General features: G+C 30.3%; 1 protein-coding gene across 2 annotated transcripts in view; it reads right to left on the bottom strand.

Moving 5' to 3' along the window:
- Sema2b (Semaphorin 2b) overlaps positions 1-23,281 on the bottom strand; it is a 192,112-nt gene that overhangs the window by 48,233 nt on the left and 120,598 nt on the right. For both annotated transcript variants that reach the window (XM_065513665.1, XM_065513664.1), the window contains exon 3: positions 12,749-12,800. In XM_065513665.1, the coding sequence (XP_065369737.1) occupies positions 12,749-12,800 (52 nt within the window). The remainder of the gene's footprint in view (positions 1-12,748; positions 12,801-23,281) is intronic.

Raw genomic sequence — 23,281 nt, forward strand, 5'->3', positions numbered from 1 at the left:
TTGCCTATTAGTATGCGTATGATTAATATTTAATTATTAAATATGACATGAAATTTTGGACATGTAAATCCCCCTACAATATACGATCATTCTAATTTGTTGCAGTAATGAAACAATAAATGGAAAAATTCCTAATTTTTCCATTTATTAGTCCAATAAGTAGACGTATGATTGATATTTAATTAATTAAAAATTACTCATACGTCACCAGAATGCTCTATGCAAATAATTTGAATAATTCTCGGCTACTACAATAATTTTGTAAAAATATTGAAACTTCTATCTGATTTCATTCATTCAATGAACAATATGCAGATTAGTGTTATTATACAGAAACCTCAGTAAATTCTGCTGAAAGTGCACGATAATATAGGGTGTACCAAAATTTATACAAAGAAAAAATATATTTTTTCTTTTATATATGAAGAAATGGAACGTTATCCTACCCAACAAAATACCATAAAAAAAATTAAATTGTATTGTGAAAAAAATACATATTTGTTGCTGTTTACATACACAATACAATATTTAGCAAACCTCTAGGCTTCACGCAAACAAAAATTCACGCAAACAAAAAAAATACTCATACATACACGCACTCGCTTCCTTCCTGTCATGGCAAAAGAAGAAACCATCAACCATGGTACGACATAGTTCTCATCATCACACTCAAACTTTATGCACTCATTCCCAATGTATTTAAATCGCTCTCAATAGAAAATTGTTTGACATGTTTGTGCCAACGCTGCTTGTTTGTTGTATGTGTGTATTTTGTAGTTGTTGCTGCAAATTCTTTCGTTTTTTTCATTCATTCAAACAGTCAGTCATTCATTCAATTCGTTCGTTCGTTTTTTCGTCTTTAGCTTCTTGTGGCGCCTTGTAGCGCGTACAACAAATCGAATTAAATAAACAAATGCGTAACGTGACTAAACTGTAAAAATGACATTTTAAATGTTCTGCTGCTATAATAGCGAAAACAGGATGAACAATTTCTAGCATTGCTGCTGGTATGACTTTTACTAATGCCTGATACTTTTTGTGAAAAGTGTCTGCAGCAGCGGAACCAGTACAAGTTCACCACACTCTATCACACTCACCCACTTAAAGTAAATTGTTGTTTATTCAAAACATATACAAACCTAGGCACTTAGTGGGTTAAAACTGTTTTGAATTTTCTTTAATTCTGTTGACTATTTTCTTTGTGCGTTCGCTTGAATTCAGGTGTTTAAAAGTATTTATCACTTCTTATTTATTTTCTTTTTTTTTGCTACTCTTGCTTACATTTTTCTTGCCATGACTTTTAATCTTCTGCTAAACTAACTTTCATTTTGCAGCAGGTATGAAAAGTGGTTGTTGTGAATAAATTGGAAATTTTATAAAATTTTATTAACAGCAATAAAAAATGGTAAGGAGATGAAATTATTTGTATTTTTTCTTCTTTTTTTTTGGGAAATGGTATATTGATACAGTTTATTTATTGGGGAGTGAAGTGAGAAAATAATAAAATTCCAAAACGTTTTGTATAGAATACAAATAGTTGTCGAAATTGAAGTTAAATTTAAACTGCTGTAAGTGATGCAAAAATATATTAAGAAAGAAAATAAAATAAAACATTTAACGGTATTGGTAAAATGAATTTAAGTAAAATATTATAAAATGAATTTCAGAAAAATATTTATCAGGCAGAGAAAAACATGGATGTGGTAAATATAATCTAAGACCAACATATTATGATAAGATTTACGATTATAGTCCAAACATATTATGAACATTATTAGTATCATAATATTTTGTTACGAATTTGCATTAGCGATTTGAATCGGTAACGACTGCCTGCAACATTCATCATATTTATAAACATGTCCATCAGTAGAAGCTTCTACTTATCAACAATGTTGATAGCATGCAGTTATTAACATTGTTTGTAAGTGTGCTACCATTAACGTCGAAAGCTCTAGAATTCAAATATACTAGTTTTTTCGTTAAGAACAATCGAGGCTACTTTAATGAAGATGGCGGTTGCAGTAGTTAGTATGTTTATCATAGGCGCTGTTAGAGTTAACATCAACTGTCTTGTACATTATAAAGTGTGTGTTTTATAAAAGTGTAATTTAAACTGTTGTTGTGTTTGAAAAAATAAAGAGCTGTTACAAATTTTAACCTACTAAACGACTTTTATTTGCAATCAAAATTATCCAGTTTATTTAATGGAAATAAACCACTGTTTTTTAAAACGTAAAAATTAAACAGTTTGTGTCAGATGTGGGATTGCAAATTAATAAGCATGAAGTTTGAAGAACTAAAACTAGAACAACTCAAGAAAGAATTGAGGAAGTTGGAGCTACAACAGCAGGTAACAAAGCAGAATTACAGAAAAGGCTCATAGATGAAATCAAGCTGCGTGATATTGACTTTGTAGCTTACGAATTTCAATATAAAGAAGAAATGGAAGTTTCTACCCGTGCAACAACAAGCAGCAAAAATGGAAACAGCCAACAAGAAATTTCTAGTTGAAGTTCAAGAAATTTCTAAAGCCAACAACGAGACACTTCTTGCTGAAGTTAGAGAAGAAAATAAAATAATGGTCGTGAAATTTCAAGAAACTTGTAAGGTAAACAACGAGAAATTGTTAGCCGAAGTTCAAGTCAACAAAGAAAAAGTCCTAGCCGAAATGCAAGCGAATTTTCAAGAATCTTCTAGAGCCACAGACGAGAAAATTCTGGAAATATATAGAGAATGGTGTCGATAATAAATTGCTCGATCTAGAAATGAAAATTAATAATCTTAAGTGCAAAGATAGAACGGTGCGAATTATATTAGAAGCATCTAGTAGAATTCTAGAGAAGTTCAAAAAATATCTAAAGCCAACAACGAGAAACTTCTTGCTGAACAGTTGCCAAGAGAAATGTATGCAATAATGAAGAAAACGCTATAGAGTTGATGTTGGCTTTAAAAGGAAATGCAGCAATAGTTCTTGAAAGCGTACCAGTAAGTAATAAAAACAGTTATGACGACATAATGCACTTTCTACAACGTAAGTATGGTGGAGAATACATGAAAGAAATATAGAGGGAAAAAACCCAGTGAGACACTACAAGACTTTGTAATGAAAATCTAGCATTTGCTACAGCTTGTTTTTGGAGCAATTAAAGATAGAGGCATTTGTGAATGGCATTCGTGATCCTGAAATAAAACATGCGGTCTGTGACACACCATAGGCATCATTTAAAAAACAAGATACAGTAATAAATTCAAAGCCCCAAATACGAAAATCGAGGTTATCGCTTAAAATGAGAGAAATATAAGCAATTAAAGGAATTAAAAGAGGCAATTAAAGGAATTAAAGGCTTTAAGTCAGAAACAAAGTAAAGCCATAGTTAAATGTTATAACTGTAGTAAAATCAGTCACATTCAGCGAAACTGTCGAGCTCCAAGAAAGCAAACCAGATATGTTTCACCGCCACGAAACAACCAGCACTTGAATCAACAAGCATTACAAGAATCACCTTTGAAACGAGCTAGCACTGAGGGACAGGATTTGACACCCACATCTCCATTTCAGTAATGCAGCAAGAAAATAACAATACATCAACGGTCAGAAGCTCATCCTTACTATGGACAAGGGAGCGTCGTAGTCTAACATCAGATTAAATTTAGTAAAGGAAGCAATTAAACAGATTTGCAATAAGTCTCCACTTTATTATTAGTGACAAAAAGTAGGATATGAGAGCACGTTTCAAATAAAAAAGCGTATTTGTTGTGCACCAAAATTTGCCACCGCAGTCAGAGGATTTGTTATGGGCCCGTGAGGAAGAGGAGGATTGTGCAGACAATGGTTTGTGGGTGTAGCAATTGTGAAAAGATCTGGCCCGATGTCGGCTGGACGAATCTACTCATAGAATTCCGTAGGAAAGTAGGATATGAGAGAACGTTTCAAATAAAAAAGCGTATTTGTTGTGCACAAAAATTTGCCACCGCAGTCAGAAGATTTGTTATAGGCCCGTGAGGAAGAGGAGGATTGTGCAGACAATGGTTTGTGGGTGTAGCAATTGTGAAAAGATCTGGCCCGATGTCGGCTGGACGAATCTACTTACAGAATTCCGTCATGAGAAATTAAGGCTAATTGTTTATTTTATTACAGGACACTGAATAAATCGAACACATGCTAGAAGAATTTGCCTACGGTTTAACGATTTCTGTCAAAACGAATAAGAGGTGGATTTTGTGTCCCACCTATTCTGCCAATGCCCAAACCTAACAAACTTTAGGGATCGTATTCTCGTGTTTAGATAAGTTATCAAGAATGAAGCTGTGACGCATCCATTCATACATTCATTCATCAGAGAATCTGGTTGGCTCATTTTGGAAGCAACGCATGTAGTATATACATTCTGCTGCTTACTTCTGAGGTAGCACAATTCGATCAGTTTTGAATGGACCCACGAGAGCTGATTGATGGAACTCAACCTAACCTATTGCAGTTATATAAATATTCATAACTTCCTTTGAATAAGTTTTGGAAAAGAATGAAAATTTAGAAATTTTGCATGAATCTTTCTAATGTTTAAATTAAAATGTAATAGCACTGATCAAAAACTATAAATATTTTAAAACTGCAGCAATCTTGCACATCAATATTCATGCAAAATTTTAATGCTCAATAGTAAAACAAATGTTAAATCTTTACAAGTCTCTAAAATTTATATGCATTCCTTGTTTAAGACAAATATTTATATCTTTTTGCTAAAATTTAAAATTTATATGTTTATTTTCCTTACAAAATACACATACATATTTCCAAGTATTTGAGAATGTTTAGTTCAGAGGTGTTCAAAGAAACAGAGCAGTAAAGATAGAGGAAATAACAAAACAACTGTCATTACTTATTCGTTCACGTGTGAAAACCTACTTTATATGCAGTCACAAAAATATGCTACAAAAAAATTCAAAATAAAATGAAAATAAACAAAATACTTTGTTTTGTAATGTGTGTTTGTGGATCTGTGTGCAACATCAAATACTTGAACACATACAGATGTACTACATACAACTAGAAACATATATAGATGGCTGCATATTGTAGTTGTATGTATTTAGAATTTAGCTGTAACAATTTTTTTTGTAGCTGCTTCTGTTGTTGTTAACAAAACACACTTGGCAGTGTGCTAGACTGCAGGTAACATACACTCAAGAGTTTAGGGGCAGGCTATTTAAAAGTATTGTTTCTTGGGCCAAGAGACAGCCTTTCGCAATTCATCTAAATACTCCAAAATCTATGCCAAAACCTAAAAAATCTAAATTCAACACAAAAATCTAAATAATTTATAAAGGGGTTAAATTTTAGTACAGATATGCTTTTATAAATATTAGTCATATCACCAAGTTTTAAAAATATTGCTCTTTAATTGGCCCCAGGTTAATTATTGTTTATTTTAGTCCCGCAGCTCCCTATGGATCACATCGACTTTCCATCTAATTTCGATTACAGTTTAGTTAAAGAAATGATTCCAGTACACTTTTTGCTCTTGCACTTACATTCCTTTTTCTTCTCGAACTATTACAAAAAAAAGTGATGCTCATGAGTGTGTTGTCAAGAGAGTGAGTGCAATGCAGCCATGTGCGAATAAATGCAGGTATATAAAATGTTTGAAAAGGTAGACAAACTTCTAAATGCAAACATCCAAACCGACATTTATATAAATAGGTATACACTGATACCAAAGATATAGACTGACAAATGGAATAGACAGACAGTTAGACATAGAAATAATGTATATTAGAGGTGATGCAAATTTGACAAAAATATAAAATGTGTTAAAGAAAACTTTTCAAAAATTCAATATTTAATATTTTTTTTTTCCCAAAAATTTCTGGAACCCTAAGACCCTTCACTATGAGCGGCAAGGGTATATATATTTTGTAATTTCCATATTTTTCATTAGAAAACCGGTTTTTCGGTTAACCGACATCGAAAAAACCGGTTAACCGTCATATATGTATAGAAAACATAAAATGTCCTATAAAGTATACCCAGCTTTAAAATTTGTAGTTTTTAGTAGTCAGGAATGGTTAATATTAAATAACTGTAAATATACAATGTCCATTTATGCCAAGTCCAAACATGCTAAGTTCATTTTATTTTGTAAAAATTTCAAAATTATTATCTCAGTTAAATTGAATTGAGTATAAATATGTTACTAAATATATAGTAGTTTTTTAATATACATATGTAATTTTTTTAATTAAATATTTGATAATTTTAAAATTTATTATCACCTCGAGATTGCAAAAATATTTAAACTTAGTGATGATTTTACCAAACGTTAAATTGAATTTAATGTGCATACCTTCTTTCAATAAATTTGACATCATTAGTGTGTTTTGTTCTTAAAATTATATTTTATTATTCATTTCGTTAGCTTGGTGTACAAAGTCCTTTTCAGAAATATTATTATTTTAGAACTTTTTTGTCTCTTCTGTAATATTTCTGAAAAGGACTTTGTACACCAAGCTAACGAAATGAATAATAAAATATAATTTTAAGAACAAAACACACTAATGATGTCAAATTTATTGAAAGAAGGTATGCACATTTAATTAAATTTAACGTTTGGTAAAATCATCACTAAGTTTATAATGAATCATTATTAAAATTTGGCTTAACTTCTAGAATTATGCGGAATTTAATTTTTATTCTGAAAAAGTTTTTCAGTAAACTCATCGCCCTCTACTACTGATAATCATTGTAATTCTTAAAAATATTAATCTAAAGAGGTTTGTATTGTAAATGTGTATAAGATGAATATAAAAAATTAACAAAACCATGAGATTTATTAATTTTAGTCCCAAATTTTAAACCGGTTAACCGAGTGATAAAAACCAGATAAACCGGTTAACCGAAAATCAACATTTTAAATTAACCGGTTCGCAAAAAACCGAGATTTCGAAGAAAACCCGGTTTATAAACATAAAATAACAATAGATTTTTTCACCAACAATTTTGTCCAACGAAAATTTGTTCTTTAAAAAATTTGTTACCCTTTTTTTATCGTGAGAAATACTTTGAGAAGGTTATATAAGATTCGGCAAAGCCGAATATAGCTCGCTTATTGTTCCATTTACTTTTTATAGATCGTTGAGCACTGCAATTATGTTACAAAGACTATATATGGACGTGGCACATTTCATACAAAATAAATTGTTATTATAAAGTATGTGGCAAATTGTAATAAAGAAAGCTTCAAAACTTTTCAGTATTAATTTTGTTGCCACTTCGGCTAAATATCGGAAAACCGGGATCGGATTTGTGGGCGTGGCACCTTCCATACAAAGTAAATACTTATTTTAGATTATCTCAGAGTCTCTGAACTTTAAACCAAATTTGTATAAGAAAAAGTTTATTGGTTCTCTGGCACATTTTTAAGACTACATTTCATCATCGAACTCATTGTTATCTTTTTCTTGCCTCTCGATTTCTGATTTCCTGGCCTTTCCAAATTCTGTCGAGCTAAAGTAATTTGAACAAATCCCATACAAAGTAAGTACTTATTTTAGATTATCTGCAGAGTGATTAAACTTTGGGTGAATTCCCAAATGTATGTATGCAATGCAACCTTAAAAAGCGATTCTTAACGCAACCGTGTAAACTTTGATAATGTTTCATATCGCAAAATGTACGAAAAAGTAAAAACATGATATGATATGATAATTTTTTTAAAATTTTAACTATATGTTTGCAAGCTTTGTCTTGATAAAGATTGCATTGCATACATATATTTTTTAATTCACCCTTTGTATGTCCGCCAAATACAAGAAATTTGCACTAGAAATTGCTAAGACTGCAGTATAAAATCGAACTCATCTGTATCCTTCCCTTGCCGACTTTCTTGATCTTTCCACATTCTGTCGCGATAAAGTATTTTGAACAAATCATATTAAATTGATGGTTTAATGCAAATGCTCCTAAATCCCCTATATGTTAATGGTTTGCTAGTGTTTTTGTAGGAATTTGTGGGAGCAACTGCTCATTTCAACCAACAATTTGAATTTTCATGATCACTTTGGTAAAATTTTCTGGACCATTCATGGGATGTCCTTTGAATAAGAAATTCCAAAGCTACTACTTTGAAAACTGTAACCATTACATGTCTGGTTGACTCTTTTTGAAAAAACTTGAAGGATTCCAGATAAATGAAGTTCATTGATTTACAAAAATTTGGAACAAGCTTTCCAAACCACACCAAAAAAGTAATTAAACTGCATTAACGGAATTCAAAGATATTTAGAACATAGATTTTAGAACGTTTTTTTTTGTATCCTATGCAATTTGTGATAGTTGAGTTTTCAGGATTGCACACTAAGCTAACGTACTTTGCAAAACAAATAGAAAAATTAAAGAAAAAATTATCAAAAATGTTGAGAAATAAAAAATAAAATCATAAATAAACAGATTCATATAATTTACAAATTTAGTAGGATCATATTTTAATGAAATTTACATACAAATTAGTGTCCTGTCAATTATTTTCCAAATTAGAGTTTATATTACTTTAGTTTTCTTTTACTTTTTAAAATTCTTCATAATTTGAATGATCCGCAAAATTACTTATACGGGTTTAAATTAGAGTTTAGTATTCGGTTTTAATCAAAATCAAGTCCTAAAACCGAAACCGAAACCGACAATTATTCCTCGGTTTTTACTTTTAATCTATGTTCAGTAGAAAAATTAAAAATTTAAAAATGAAAAACAAACTTTTTCATTGTAAGATTCATCCAAGTATTTCCTGGCAATTAAAATTCAAATGACTTTTTATTTATTTAATTTTAAAAAAAAGAATGCAAAGTGTTTTTAACAAGACTTAGTTATTTTCAAATATCCAATAAAAGTATGTAGTACTAGGAGTACTGAAACGGTACGCTTCGCCACCCCCAATTAGAAGAAAGAAATAGTACTATAAAGTCTCCCTTTGTGAATAAATAATAATTCAGGATAACATGTCCCTAGTTTCAAGTATATTGGTTCATTGTTATGTGTATTCTAGATCATTTGAATATTTCTGGGCCCATTATTATTGAAAATGCAAAAGAAATGTACCACTAAAGTCACCTTTTGCGAATTCTAACTCATTCAGAATCATGTGTGTCTAATTTTTAGGTTTATTATTATAAAATATTCCAAAAGTACTATTACAATAAATCAATAACACTATAGCCAACTATCATGCACATAAGTACCAATTTTCCACAATTGAATACCCGCGGGGCCCCGTCAAGTTTGAAATCAAAGTAATTTCCTAACTATGGGTTCAATATTATAGAAAATTCAAAAAGTACCATTTTGAAGAACGAAAAAATATTAGAATCACAATACTATTCATCCCCCTATTCTTGATTATTTCTTTACTGAGAAGCATATTACCCAACTTTAATGTATATACGCTAACTAATTTATTATATTAAAAAAGTACCATTAAAAGAAAATGTACCAATTTTTCTTTTATCCTCTTAATCACCAGTTTGAATTTTAAATTTTTATAGCATTTCCTATATTATCAACTGATTTTGTTTCTATAACACTTGATATTTAATAAATTATCACAAAACCGACCGAAACCGATCGGCTTTCAATTTTTTAAAACCAAAACCGCGGTTTTGAAATTCTTCGGGTTTTTGGAAACTCTAGTTTAAATATCGACAGTAGTATATTAAATTAATTTATGATGCAGCTAATAAACTAGTAAGTAGAAGGTTTATTGAGCCTGAACTAAAATCTAAATGGTTATTTCAAAATTCCTAAGATTTTTGAGAATTTTATCACTGATTACATGTACCATCAATCATCATCTATTCTGTCATCGTGTCAACACGGATTTCGGAAAGGTTGTTCTACTACAACGAATGTCCTTCATCTTACAACACATGTAAACCAAGGCTTTGTCCAAAGAAAACAAACTGATGCCGTATATACCGATTTTAGTAAAGCTTTTGATAAAGTAAATCACAACCTTCTTTTTATTAAGCTGGACCTTCTGGGTTTAACATCTCGCAGCCTAAACTGGATAAAATCGTATCTTTTGGATAGAACTCAATGTGTTAAATTCAATAATAAATACTCCAAAAATATTTTGGTTACTTCTGGTGTACCTCAAGGGAGCCACCTTGGTCCTATTCTCTTCTCCCTGTTCATCAATGACCTTCCGGATGTTTTAAATTTTTGCAGCATTCTAATGTATGCGGATGATGTCAAAATCTTTTTGAGCTTCTCTCAATATGTGGATCATTTTTATCTCCAATCCGATCTCAACAATTTCTTTTTTTGGTGCAGTCAAAACCTAATGGAATTAAACTTAAAAAAATGTAAACTTATGCGCTTTTCTAGAAGTAATTATATTCCAGCCAACTATACTTTGGGCAATTATCAGCTTGATTCTGTTGAAAATTTTCTTGATCTTGGAATTTTATTAGACCATAAATTAAACTTTGTTTCGCATATTACTATGACAATAAATAAAGCCAGAGGTGTACTTGCATTTATAAAACGTTGGGCTAAGGAATTTAGCGACCCCTACATCACAAAACAACTTTACATCTCTTTAGTAAGACCTATATTGGAATATGGCTCTGTTATCTGGGATCCTTATTACAACATTCATATTCAGCGAATAGAATCTGTACAAAAACAATTCTTACTCTTCTGTTTACGTGGTTTACGTTGGAATCCTGAAATAAACCTTCCATCATACATTGATAGACTTAAGTTAATAAAATTGCCTACATTACACAGTAGAAGAACTATGCTTAATGTAACATTTATGATCAATATAATTAATGGTGAAGTCTGCTCCGAATTCCTTGTAAATAATGTTACTTTCAACGTCCCTCAACGATTGTCACGTCATTTCAAGCCACTGTATGTCAAAAACGTTAGAACTAACTACGCTCAAGCTGATGCAATAAGGAGATTATACTGCGAATTCAATAATCTTTATCATCTAATTGATTTTTCTCTTAAAACAAGTGTAATTAAATATAACATTATTCGTTTTTTAAATGATTAATTATTTGTTGTACTTTTTGTAAATTCATTGTAATTATATACTATATATTTTCATAATAGTCTGTAAGGATTTAATCCATTGACTTAAATAAATAAATAAAAAAAAAAAAAAAAATAAAAAAAATAACAACACCACAAACAACAATTCGGTATACACTCCAGAAAAACCCGAGTATCACTCGGTCAAATACTTTCAATCCAGTCAGAACGGCATCGAAAATATTTTCCCCATGTTAGGAACTTTTAACAACAGTGGAACTATTACAGTGTAGCACCGTATTCTAATATTCATAGGATGATGCAATTGGGTACGTTTTTACCTTTTAAAATCGGTGGTAAATTTCCTTTAAATAAACTGGATTCTTTTAATTGCAAATAAAAGAGATTAGTAGTTTTACGATATACTGACTCACTCACAACCCGCTGTTACTATTTAAGTATACACACAGGGCCATCTTCTAGAAGACTCATGAATAATCTGACGGAAAAACTAGAGTGTTATATTTCCACAATACCCACCTAGAACATTTTTGATAAGTAGAAGTTTCTACACACGGAAATGTTTATAATTATGATGAATGTTACAGAACATTAAATTCAAATTGATAATTAATATTCTTTCGTTTATTTCAGCTATTTATTTATTTTTTTCCATACATAAATGAACCACCCTAATGTAAATACAACATTGGTGCTACAAAGTTTACATTTGCCATATTTAGTTTTGTAACATGTTTTAAAAAAGAAGTATGTATAAACAGAAAAATACTGTCTACTTGCATGTCTAGAATTTAGTTATATGAGTGCTGCTATATACGTATGTGTTACAGTGTTTTGCTAAAAATAATAAAAACAAAATATCTAAATATATGTATGTACAAATTAGGAACCTACACTAAGGGTTCCTAATTTCTTGGACTTTTTCATTCCCGAGGATATAATGGAAAAATCGGTTCATTCCTGAGAATTTTCTATCACTAAATTAAGCCAAAAATATTATTTTGAAATATTCTGTCAAAATTCAATAGTGTATATCTGTAAAAATTCTAAGTTATATCTTATAAAAATTCGCTGATTTACCACTAATATGATTTAAGGCTAATTTGTAAATGAGAATCTGTTTTATCTGTGCAGCAATAATGCTGTTACTTTAAAAGGAAAACTTATTAAGAAATTCTCAAAATTTCCCAGAAATTCATAAACAAAATATTCCCGGATTTCCCGGGAAATTTTTCGCCGACTAGGAACCCTAATGTAATGGGGAGAGTACGAAATATGTATATTTAGATACAAGCCTTAAATGTAAACACAAAATGACAACAACAGCATCAACGTCAACACAAACAACTACAAAATATGGTTAAAAGATGCATGATGATGCATCATAGATGAATAAGATTCTTTGCAGTTGCACTTACACACTTGACTACAACAATGTTGGTAGTTTGCATTTAAACGAGAGTTATAAGAGAAGTTCTAAAAACTAAGTTAATAATATCCCATATTTCGAATAGGCATTTCAGAGTAAACTGGATAATATATCACATCACCCTCGTTTCTATAAAAAATTCACAATGTAAATAATATGGAAACCAGGAAGTCTGTTGTAAAATCACATATTATTTCTAGCATAACTACAGCTTAAATACTACTATATATAACAAATACAAAATGCACTCTCGTAAAACTTACCTCACATATTGATTGGCTTATATTATGTAAATTTAAACGAAATATACGATCCCTGTAAAGAAACAAAAAAGGAGAATAAAAATCATTAAATTTTTAATATAGATTTTGAATAATTTATAAGTTTTATTTATGTTTTATACAAAAAAAAGTACAAGGAAGAGCAGGTATTTTGTATAAACACAAAAATTCCAAACATCATCACTCGTTCTCATTTCAGGTTTTTATAGTTTTTTTTTATATTTTTTTCTTATTTCAAATTGTTTGTTTTGTACTACAAAACCAGCAAGAACAACAGAAAATTGGTAACCCCTCCATTCTTTTTTTGGGAACAAAGATATCGTGTCACACGCTACCTTTAGTTTTTATAGACTTAAATTATACTTGCACCATAAATAAATATGGAAAAATACAGTGAAAACCAGCAGAGAGTGGCAACTGACTGAAGTTAATGTGGTTTTAATATGTTAACAATAAAAACCATTAATAAAAGGCTTCTTTCTTTTTTTCTTTATTCTGTTTCAAACCAAACATCATATATGATTAGAGGGTTTCCAAAAAAAAAAATAATGTCTAGTGTCTAGTCTGTAACAACAATTCAATCATTTTTCATTTCGTGTTTCTAAATTATATACCAAAATATTTCTTATGGAGCCAAAAATTATTGTATTGTATTTTTATGTTAAATTTAATACAATAACTATGCAGAATTTCGTTTAATCGTATTTTTTCTTTTTTATTCCGGCTGCCTGTGACACCATTGACATTTTAAAGCTTTAACCTTAACACCTGCTGCCATCTATGTAATTTCCTTCACTGATTGATGGATGAATGTCATCGTCGAGAGTATGTGCTGTCATTCTAAGATTATAGGGTAGCACAGACAAATCAAAGAATACCATTATAAGGTAATGTTTAAGTATGTATACATATTTAGAATGCAAGGTATCAGAAAAAAAAATAAGTAAAACATAAGACATACACGAGTTGGGGATTTGGTAAGAATATTAAATGTATTTCATATCATATTTTGACAGTTAAAGATGGAGTGGTATGAACTTAAATTATTTCAATGACATTTTTTAACTTCTAAACGTATGGTATTTTAGTAGGATTTAAACAAGTGTGAAAGTAGATATATACAATAAGCACCAGAGCCCCAAAAATTCAAGCACTTGAACACTTTGTTGGAAATTGACTTGAATATAAATGTAATTATGTTTTAAACACGAAAAATATTTGAAAAACTATTTTTCAATGTTTCCTTTCTACTGGAGAATGCTATTAAAATAAAGTGTAATATAACTGCAATTCAATTGCTTGACTATATTTTATAGGCTTGAATTATAATTGCTTTCAACTTGAATTCCAGTAAAAATGCTTAATGGGATAGTAAAATAGCAAAGATAGCTAGATATAGACAAAAATTGGCTTAGTTGGAAGCGGATAAGTAAGAGGACTTTAGTAAATAAACTAACAGATGAGGCACAAAGACAGATAGACAGACATAGACAAAGATTGCTTTAGTTAGAAACGGACAAGTAGCTGGACTTTAGTATAAAATCTAACATATATACTGTTTTTCTTAGAAATTTGGTGATCAGGTCTGCAATGATTTTGTGTGAATAAAATATTTCTATATTCCCGTTTCAAAATCTTTTCTTTCTTGCGATTTTCATATAAAACAATGTCCACTGTACCAGGTCTTTTTGGCCAGAATGAAACAAAAATAAAGGATGAATAGATGAATAATTTTGTAGAAATTTTTCATAATCATTTTCCAATTAACAAAACGAGAAAGTACATGATCAGAAAATGTTTCCAGCAGAAACTGAATTGTTTCACAGAGTGAAATATCAGAATCACCTAATTTTGGCAGAATGATATTGAGCATCAGTAGCTGTCACTGCTTGACCAGCCTCATTTATAAAGAATTAAGGTCCAATGATGCCTCCAAACAAAAAACCACACCACCCAATGACACGTTGTGAATGCATATGCTTTTTGACAATCACACGTTTTCTGAACCCCAAAACAGCACTTCTCAACAACAGCACTTCCATTGTCCGATATTTGCCATAAAGGGCAAACATCAGCCGTTAAACAAATCCTCTACCCGATTTGGGTTTTAATCCATAGCCACCACGTGTTCACTGAAGTGACCAACAGGACATATCCGATTTGGATTTTAAATCACAACCACCACGTGTTCACCGAAGTGACCCCTCCAGAAATCCAACAGGACAAGGGTACATTGAGCCCTTGTCCTGTTGGATTTCTGTGGCAATAGATGAAGACTCTAGTCAGCTGCAAATTTAATTAATATACTACTTCTGGGTCCCGTTTTCAACCCATATTTACCTTTTAAGGATAACATCAATGTGAGAGTTTTCAGCAAGATGTTCCAAATATACGACATTCATGCGCTATTTTTTAAAACTGCCGTATACGAGTTACGGTCCAATGAATCCTCTACATACCTTGATATGTTTTTCTCCCTTCTGGCATGCCTCGGGCTAGGCTCTACTCGAGTGATTTTAAAGCCAGGATAATATTTTCTTTTTTGGGGTGAGCATTCGTTTTTGAAAGCTTTGAATATTTTTTTCCTCTAGGCATCACTCAGGAAACTGATAACACTGGAGCAGGGTAACTGACCACTAAGTAGCCAACGAGATTTCTTGGTTGAGAACTTTATTTCTACGTCGAGTTTAGAGTTGACCAACCAAAAAGTTTGAGTGGTTCACAGTGGGAAATCAGATCCCATATCTAAGGTTGCGCTTTACCTACTTTATCCAGATGGTGAAGAGTGTAGCTGAAGACTTCGTTGATAATAATTGCAGGTAATGCGCTGTTAAGAAGTTGTGTATTTCTTCTAAATAACCATTCACCCGATCGAATATATCATCATTAATGTTGTGGTCGGTCACCATAATCCTGCAGTAGTCAGCTTATGAAATCGCGTCCACCCCCTGTGGAGGTGCGGGGAGTATAGATAAGATTAGAGAAAATCTAAGGGGTGGCGAACTTGAAATTATTGGGTGTACAACTTAATCTTTCATTTTCCCATCTTTCTGGCAACATATGGATTCCGAGCCAAAAGAACTGCTTATGTTTTGAGGCCAAGAACGAATCAAGCCAATATCGGATATTCTATTCAAAAGTGCTGCGTATCCCAGAGAGGGCATTCTGCATCGATCGAAAGAAATAGTAGTCGGACTGGGCACGGTTTGGACTATAAAGCGGTTGAGGCAAACTTCACAACCACTTTATTCTAAATACTTTTTAACAGATATTGCAACATGAGACAGAACGTTGTTATGATGGAATATTACGCTTTCATGTCTGGCCGGATATTACGACCGTTCAATACTATCTTCAAACGAATCAGTTGCGTTCGATGCTGTTTCCCTGGGCTGGTCTGGTCTGGTCAGATTACAGCAACTCATAGTAGATAGGACCCTTTTGCACCCACCAAATTACCTTAGCGCCATCGATATTTGCCTTTGGGGACTATCTCTTAGTAGATCCATTTTTTATCGCAAGTATTGATTTGATGCAAAAATTATTTTTTTATAGCGTTTAAGGTCTCTCAATCAATAGTCTGGTATCCAATTTTCCTGCTTTTGGGGGAATTCTGCTGCTCACAAACGTTTTGAAATTGCTGCTTGAGTAGCTCCCAATTATTTTGCAGACTCTTGATGAGTTTTAGAACACGGTGATGCGAATAATTACGTCATGGAAGTTGAAACAAAATTTACATACTTAGACCAATTGATGGACATCGTTCAAATGGGCACAAAGGATAGTCTGAGGTAATTGGTTTACTTTATAATTAACAATTTTAGACGTTATAAACAGCAACATAAAGCCTTCCCTTATGATATGGGAGAATGGAGAAAGTAGTAAGAATTCACGCAGTAAATATTGTTTAAAGAACTTTGACTGGAAAAGTAAATTGTAAGGAAATTCCACCAATTTCAAAAGTACTTTTTTCCCTTAAAATAAACTGAGACAAATAATTCCATATTAAATGAAAGCAAAATATTGATTCGACTATTTTACACTTCATCAGCAAATTTAATAAAGATGGCTGACAGCCAGACACTGCTTAATCAACCCTAAATAATTATCATTATGCCAACACACTATTCCCATTCTAGCACATAAATATCAATTAGTCTAATTTACATTTACAAGCCATATTTATACTTTTAGCTTAATTAAGTATTTAACTCTTATCTCTAATGCTAACCTCCTCTTAAAGCATTTTCTGCCTGCTGCCATTTCACAAAAAAATAACAAAAAAAAAACACACAAACCTCAACTTTTTATATGAAAAAAAATAGAAATGAATTCCATAAAACAAAACCAACCAATGACAAAAGTATAAAAAAGTACATTTCTACTGCTGAAAAAAAAGGGGTCAGACCCTGAGTAGCATTAGTGAACTGAAATTAAGACAAACATAGAGAAGCTGTCGCAACAAAATAATATGTTGGTAGAATGAAAACATAAAAACAACTTCAACAGCCAACAAATCATAATTTTCTGAGTTACTTTTTATTTTTTGTTGTTGTTGCTGTTTGTTTGTACTTTCTGCTAACAATGAAATAATGAATGAATGACTGTGACATGCTAGAAAGTCAAGCTGTTTAAAGTATTTTGTAATGTTAGGGACATGACAGTGGCAGCTAATGGCAGAGGACATTTAAATTTAAAATAAAAATGTAGGAAATTTTATGACTTATTCACACAGACCTGAGACTTAAGAAAACCCCACCAGAAACAGTCTAATGGGGTAAAATTGCACGATCTCGGTGGCCAGTTCACATCGTCTACACGCGAGATGGTCATGCACTCAAATCTCCCTTGAAGAATATCCAATGTGGTTGAAACCACATGTTGTCGGTATCCATATTATCTAATTCAGGCCAATTCAGACCAAAAGAAGTTGGTAATCATCAACCTATAGAGCTCGACTTTGACGGTGATTTCTTGGCCAACGTCGTTCTCAAAGAAATGTTGACCGATGACGTATCAATTCATCCAGAAATGGGACTCATCGCTGAAGATGAATTAGGCTCAGTTTCCATTTCATTTCCAATCCACAATTTTATCGTATTGTCGTATTGGCTATCAATTTGCTATCAACTACCAAATCCCTTCCGGAAGACGAAACCCTTTCAGGTTCCAAGATCGCCTACTGTATCCAGTTCTTGTGACACAGTAAACAACAGCAGCAAAACAAAAGGGAAAGAGTAATAAAAAATAATGGCAATCGTAATGGTGATGATGGCGACGATGATGATGATGATAATAATAATGATGATGACGCTGATGGTTATGGTTAATGGCTGACCATCGAATGGTAGCAGGAAAATCTTAGTATTTTTTTTTCTCGGCCAACATTAAGCCATTGTTGGAAAGGAAATATTTAAGAATTTGTTAAGTGAACCAGAAAAAATTGTTTAGAGAAATGTACAAAAAAAGAAAAATAAATAAATAAATAAATAGAAAACTAAAAAGCAAGAAAGTACTTAAAAGGTCATTAGAAATTAGAGTAAAGTACTGCCAAAGAATAATATATTTAAAGGAAATGACTTAGAAACAAGCATAGAAAGATTTTCTTAAATGTTTTCAAGTTTTTTGTATATTGAATTTTTAGAAAGTAGAATGGTTGTGTGTTGTGCTACTTTAAAAAACAAACTTTAAAATGTTTAAAGTTTTTTTTTGTTTTGTTTCATTACTTTAAATGAGGTTAAATATATAAAGTTTGCTATAATTTAAGTTGAAACATTTTTGCAAAAGTTTAGCAAAATTTTTTTGAATATGTCGTCTGTGTTTTATGTGTAAGTGCAAGTGTTTGCTTTAAAGTTGTTAAATTTTAAGTTTTGTTTTTCTGCTCTATTTTGTGGTTAAATTGTTCTCGAACAATAGTCATTAATCTTCATTTTCATTCTACTTATGTAGATGTTCTGTAGTCTGAGTGTATTAGGGTGGCCTTTGTTTTCTGTTTTTGGAATATTCTCAGTCTTCTGAAAAGCAAATGTTGAAAACCACTGTATAGACTTGATGTACCATGGATACATAAGTACAAAAATGGTCAAATTTTTCATGGGGAAAAATTTTTCAAAATTCAAGCAATCGAAAGAAGAACATTAACTATTAAATTTTATGTATATCCAAAAAAAACTAAAGTTTTGTGAAAATAAGCGAATTCACTTAATTGTGAATCAATTCTAAAATAATCTATCGATTTCTATGAACGATATCTCGTTTTGTTTCTATTACATGTGGCTCTACGATACATAAATCTAAACAATTTCTGTCGTTTTCGATTTTTCATGATTTTTTTAAAACCAAAAAATTTTCTATTTTCTCTTAAAAAATATATTTTTTGCTTCAATTTGTTATTATAACTCCGAAACTACTGAGGCTATTGAAACGCAATATATGTATGAAAATTTGTACACACCATGGGGAAAATCTTTTCAGCATTCAACCAATCGAAAGAAGAACTTTAACTACTAAATTTTATTTACATCAAACAAAAACCTAAAATTTTGTGAAAATGAGCGAATTCACTTAATTAAGAATAAATTCGAAAAAAAATCAATCGATTTTTATGACTGATATCTCGATTTGTTTCCATTGCATGTGGCTTTTTGATGAAGTAATAAATCTGAACAATTTCTGCCGTTTTAGATTTTTCATGAGTTTTTTAAAACAAAAAAATTTGCTATTTTCTCGTAAAAAATATATTTTTTGCTTCAATTTGTTATTATAACTCCGAAACTACTAAACCTATGGAAACGCAATATATATATGAAAATTTGGACATATGATGGAAAAAATGTTTTCAAAATTTAATCCATGGAAAGAAGATCATTAACTACTTAATTTTATGTATATCAAACAAAAAACAAAAATTTTCTGAAAATGAGTAAATTCACTTAATTGTAAATAAATTCGAAAACAGTCAATCGATTTCTATAAACGATATCTCTTTTTGTTTCCATTACATGTGGCTCTACGATACAGTAATAAATTTGAAGAATTTCTGTCGTTTTCGATTTTTCATGATTTTTTAAAGCAAACAAATTTTCTATTTTCTTGTAAAAAATATATTTTTTAATTCAATTTGTTATTATAACTCCGAAACTACTGAACCGATTGAAACAGAATATAAATATGAAAATGTATGCATAGCGCGGGGAAAATGTTTTCAAAATGCAATAATTCAAAAGAAGAACATTACTACTCAATTTTATGTATATCAAACAAAAAACTAAAATTTTTGTGAAAATGAGCGAATTCACTTAATTGTGAATCAATTCGTAACAAATCAATCGATATTTATGATAGATATTTTATTTTGTTGATATTGTATGTGACTTTGCGACAAAGTAATAAATCTGAACAATTTCTGCCGTTTTCGATTTTCCATAATTTTTTTAAAACAAAAAAATTTGCTATTTTCTCGTAAAAAATAATTTTTTTGCTTCAATTTGTTATTATAACTCCGAAACTAATGAGCTGGTTGAAGTGAAAAATATATTTGAAAATTTGTACATAGCATGGGGAACATGGTTTCAAAATTCAATCAATCGAAAGAAGAACATTAACTACTCAATTTTATGAACAGCAAACAAAAAACTAAAATTTTGTGAAAATGATCGAATTCACTTAATTATGAATAAATTCGAAAAGAATTAATACCTTTTTATGATCGATATCTCATTTTGTTTCTATTTTATGTAGCTTTGCGATAAAGTAATAAATCTGATCAATTTTTGCCGTTTTCGATTTTTCATTATTTTTTTAAAACAAAAAAAAGTTGTTATTTTCACTTAAAAATTATATTTTTTGCTTCAATTTGTTATTATAACTCCGAAACTACTGAGCCAATTAAAACGCAATATATAAATGGATTAAAGGGTATGTAAGTTTTAATTTCTCAATATTTATTTTAATAATTGGACTAATGGTTTTTGAGTTATCATTAATTATGTGGAGAAAGGTCTAAAAAAAAATATTAAGTAAAATTATAATTTTTTTGAATAGAATTTAAAATTTTGACCATATTTGAACTACTGGAACCACAATAAATCAAAATTTGATAGTGGTTTAAAAATCTTTTAAAATTTTTTCGATTTTGTTATTGATGTTTCGAGTTTTGGGTAGAACCAAAAAAAAATTTAAAAACTTAAATATTGAAAAAATCCAATTAAAAATGGTTTTTACTCAAGATCCAATTTTGTCGAAATTTCATACACACTATTTGTAAGGTATTTATATGAATATTTATTTTTATTTTCTACACCTAAACCTGTGACATTTGAGTATTATTATACCATCTTCGGGCGTAAAACATATCGAGCCCTTTGCGCGAAATTATCGTATGTTACATTTTTACATAGTGAAATATTATACCGATATTTGCTATATTTATGGAAATATTACTACTTAAGTTAATTTTATCGTATGTGAAATTTAATTAACTAAATCGGTTATTGTATCGCATTTAAAATTTGGCCAAAGCAAAGAAATTCAAAAATAACGCTCTCCTGTAAAATTTGGTTTTTGTAACATGCGATAATTTCGCGCAAAGAGATCGATAAATTCGGATTGTAACACTTACAACAAAGCAACGCAGAGGCGGTGATAACTAACTAGAAATTGCAATTTTTCAACCATGTAAGGAAGCTTGGTTTGGCCAAAAACCAATATACAGTGGTTGACAAAACAATGGAAACTTTTCCAAATATTCCATATGTAGCCCAAAATTTAAAATATTTTTTTAAAATAAAATTTTTTTTTTAGTATTTTACTTGTATAGTTTTATTTATATAAATTAACTGAAAAACAAACAAAATAATTAATTATATTCTGAAAAAAGGGAACAAAATTAAAAATATTCACTATTTCGCTACTGACAAAACAATGGAAACATTTAAACTTATGCAAGAAAGAAGAGTAAATCGAAAATAATATTTGAAAGAACGATGTAAAAAGCATTCTGTTTACAGTTATTTTATTTTATTTTTAAATTCTGGTAATTTTTCACAATTTCTTTTTCTAAGTTTTTCGCATAATTGCTTTTTTTCAAAGTTAACGAAAATGGCTAAAGTTAAGATTTGTGAAGACTTAAAAAATAAAATAATTAACGATTTTAAAGCTGGTTTAAAACAAAAAAGTATCTGTGACAAATATTCAATAAATAAATCAGCAGTTTCAAAAATTATAAAGAAATTTCGTGAGACCGGTTCTGTAAAAACTCAACATTAGGATGACGACGCAATGGGCCCAATTCATATTATAAATGATACAATCTTTGAATTTTGTTTTCTCATTTTTAGAATTTAATTAATTATGTCCTTTGTTTTTTGTTAAATTAAGTTAATAAAAGTATACAAATAAAATACTACAAAAATGTTAAAATTTTTTAAAAAATTATTTCAGATTTTAGGCCACCAATGAAATATTTGGAAAAGTTTCCATTGTTTTGTCAACCACTTTATTCTCATTAATTGGGTTTTCGACAACAGATTTGCGTTTTTGACTCTCAGTTACCTATCTAGTTGTCCTCTGTGCTCTAAACTTTATCCAATTTGGCTCAAATTTTTAGGATTTGGTGCTTAGATTTCGGAGAACAGTTGAGAATAGTTCGGAGCATAGAAAATCGTGCAGAATTGGGGGCACCCTAGTATATATGTACTTATTATATATGTATGTGAGCATAGATTTGAGAAACTACTGATGCTTTTTAAGTAGCAACTAGCGGTGTGGCAAACAAAATGGTAGCAAACGTGTAGCAAAATTCAAAAGATATATAAATAAAAATGTTGTATTATTAAATATTTTTTTAATAAATTTAAAAAAAACTGAGCTTTTAAACGACTATAATCTCTACAAAGTAGATTATTTTAACTATTCAAAACAATATAAGCAGTTTATGAATATTATTGAGTTATAAGTATCTTAAAAGAAGGCATTCACGTATCTTAGTTTGTACTTCCCAGACGTTTTCATATAAAAACTTAAAAAAATCCACATATTCCCTCTTGAGCACCAACACATTTAACATTTCAACATACAAACTTATAATGAATGAACATTTTAAACACGTAAAACGTTAAAACCCTCAAAAAAAGGAACCAAAAAACACACACTTTGGAGCTATTATTATGAAAATGTTGTTTCATAATAAAAAGTTGGCCGTTAGTTGTGAGTCTGACTCATTAAGAAAAAAACGTATAAGGAAAATAAGGATGAAAAGTAGCAGCAGACAAAATCCTTAATTCATAATTATGTATGGCAACAATGTTTCCAAGCAGCTTTGTTTCTTTTATTTTGTTTTTGAAAACAAAAGCAGAAACCATAAAATGAAAAGAAGGAAACTGTTGAAAACTACTTAAAATATTTAATTATTTAAATACAAGTACATTTATATATTTAAATACATTAAATTGATGTTAAAGCTATTTAGAGACGACAATACCTTTTAAATTTAAGGTATTACACTAGTTTACAAAT

The sequence above is a fragment of the Calliphora vicina genome, chromosome 5 (assembly GCF_958450345.1).
Source record: "Calliphora vicina chromosome 5, idCalVici1.1, whole genome shotgun sequence".
NCBI classification, from domain to species: domain Eukaryota; kingdom Metazoa; phylum Arthropoda; class Insecta; order Diptera; family Calliphoridae; genus Calliphora; species Calliphora vicina.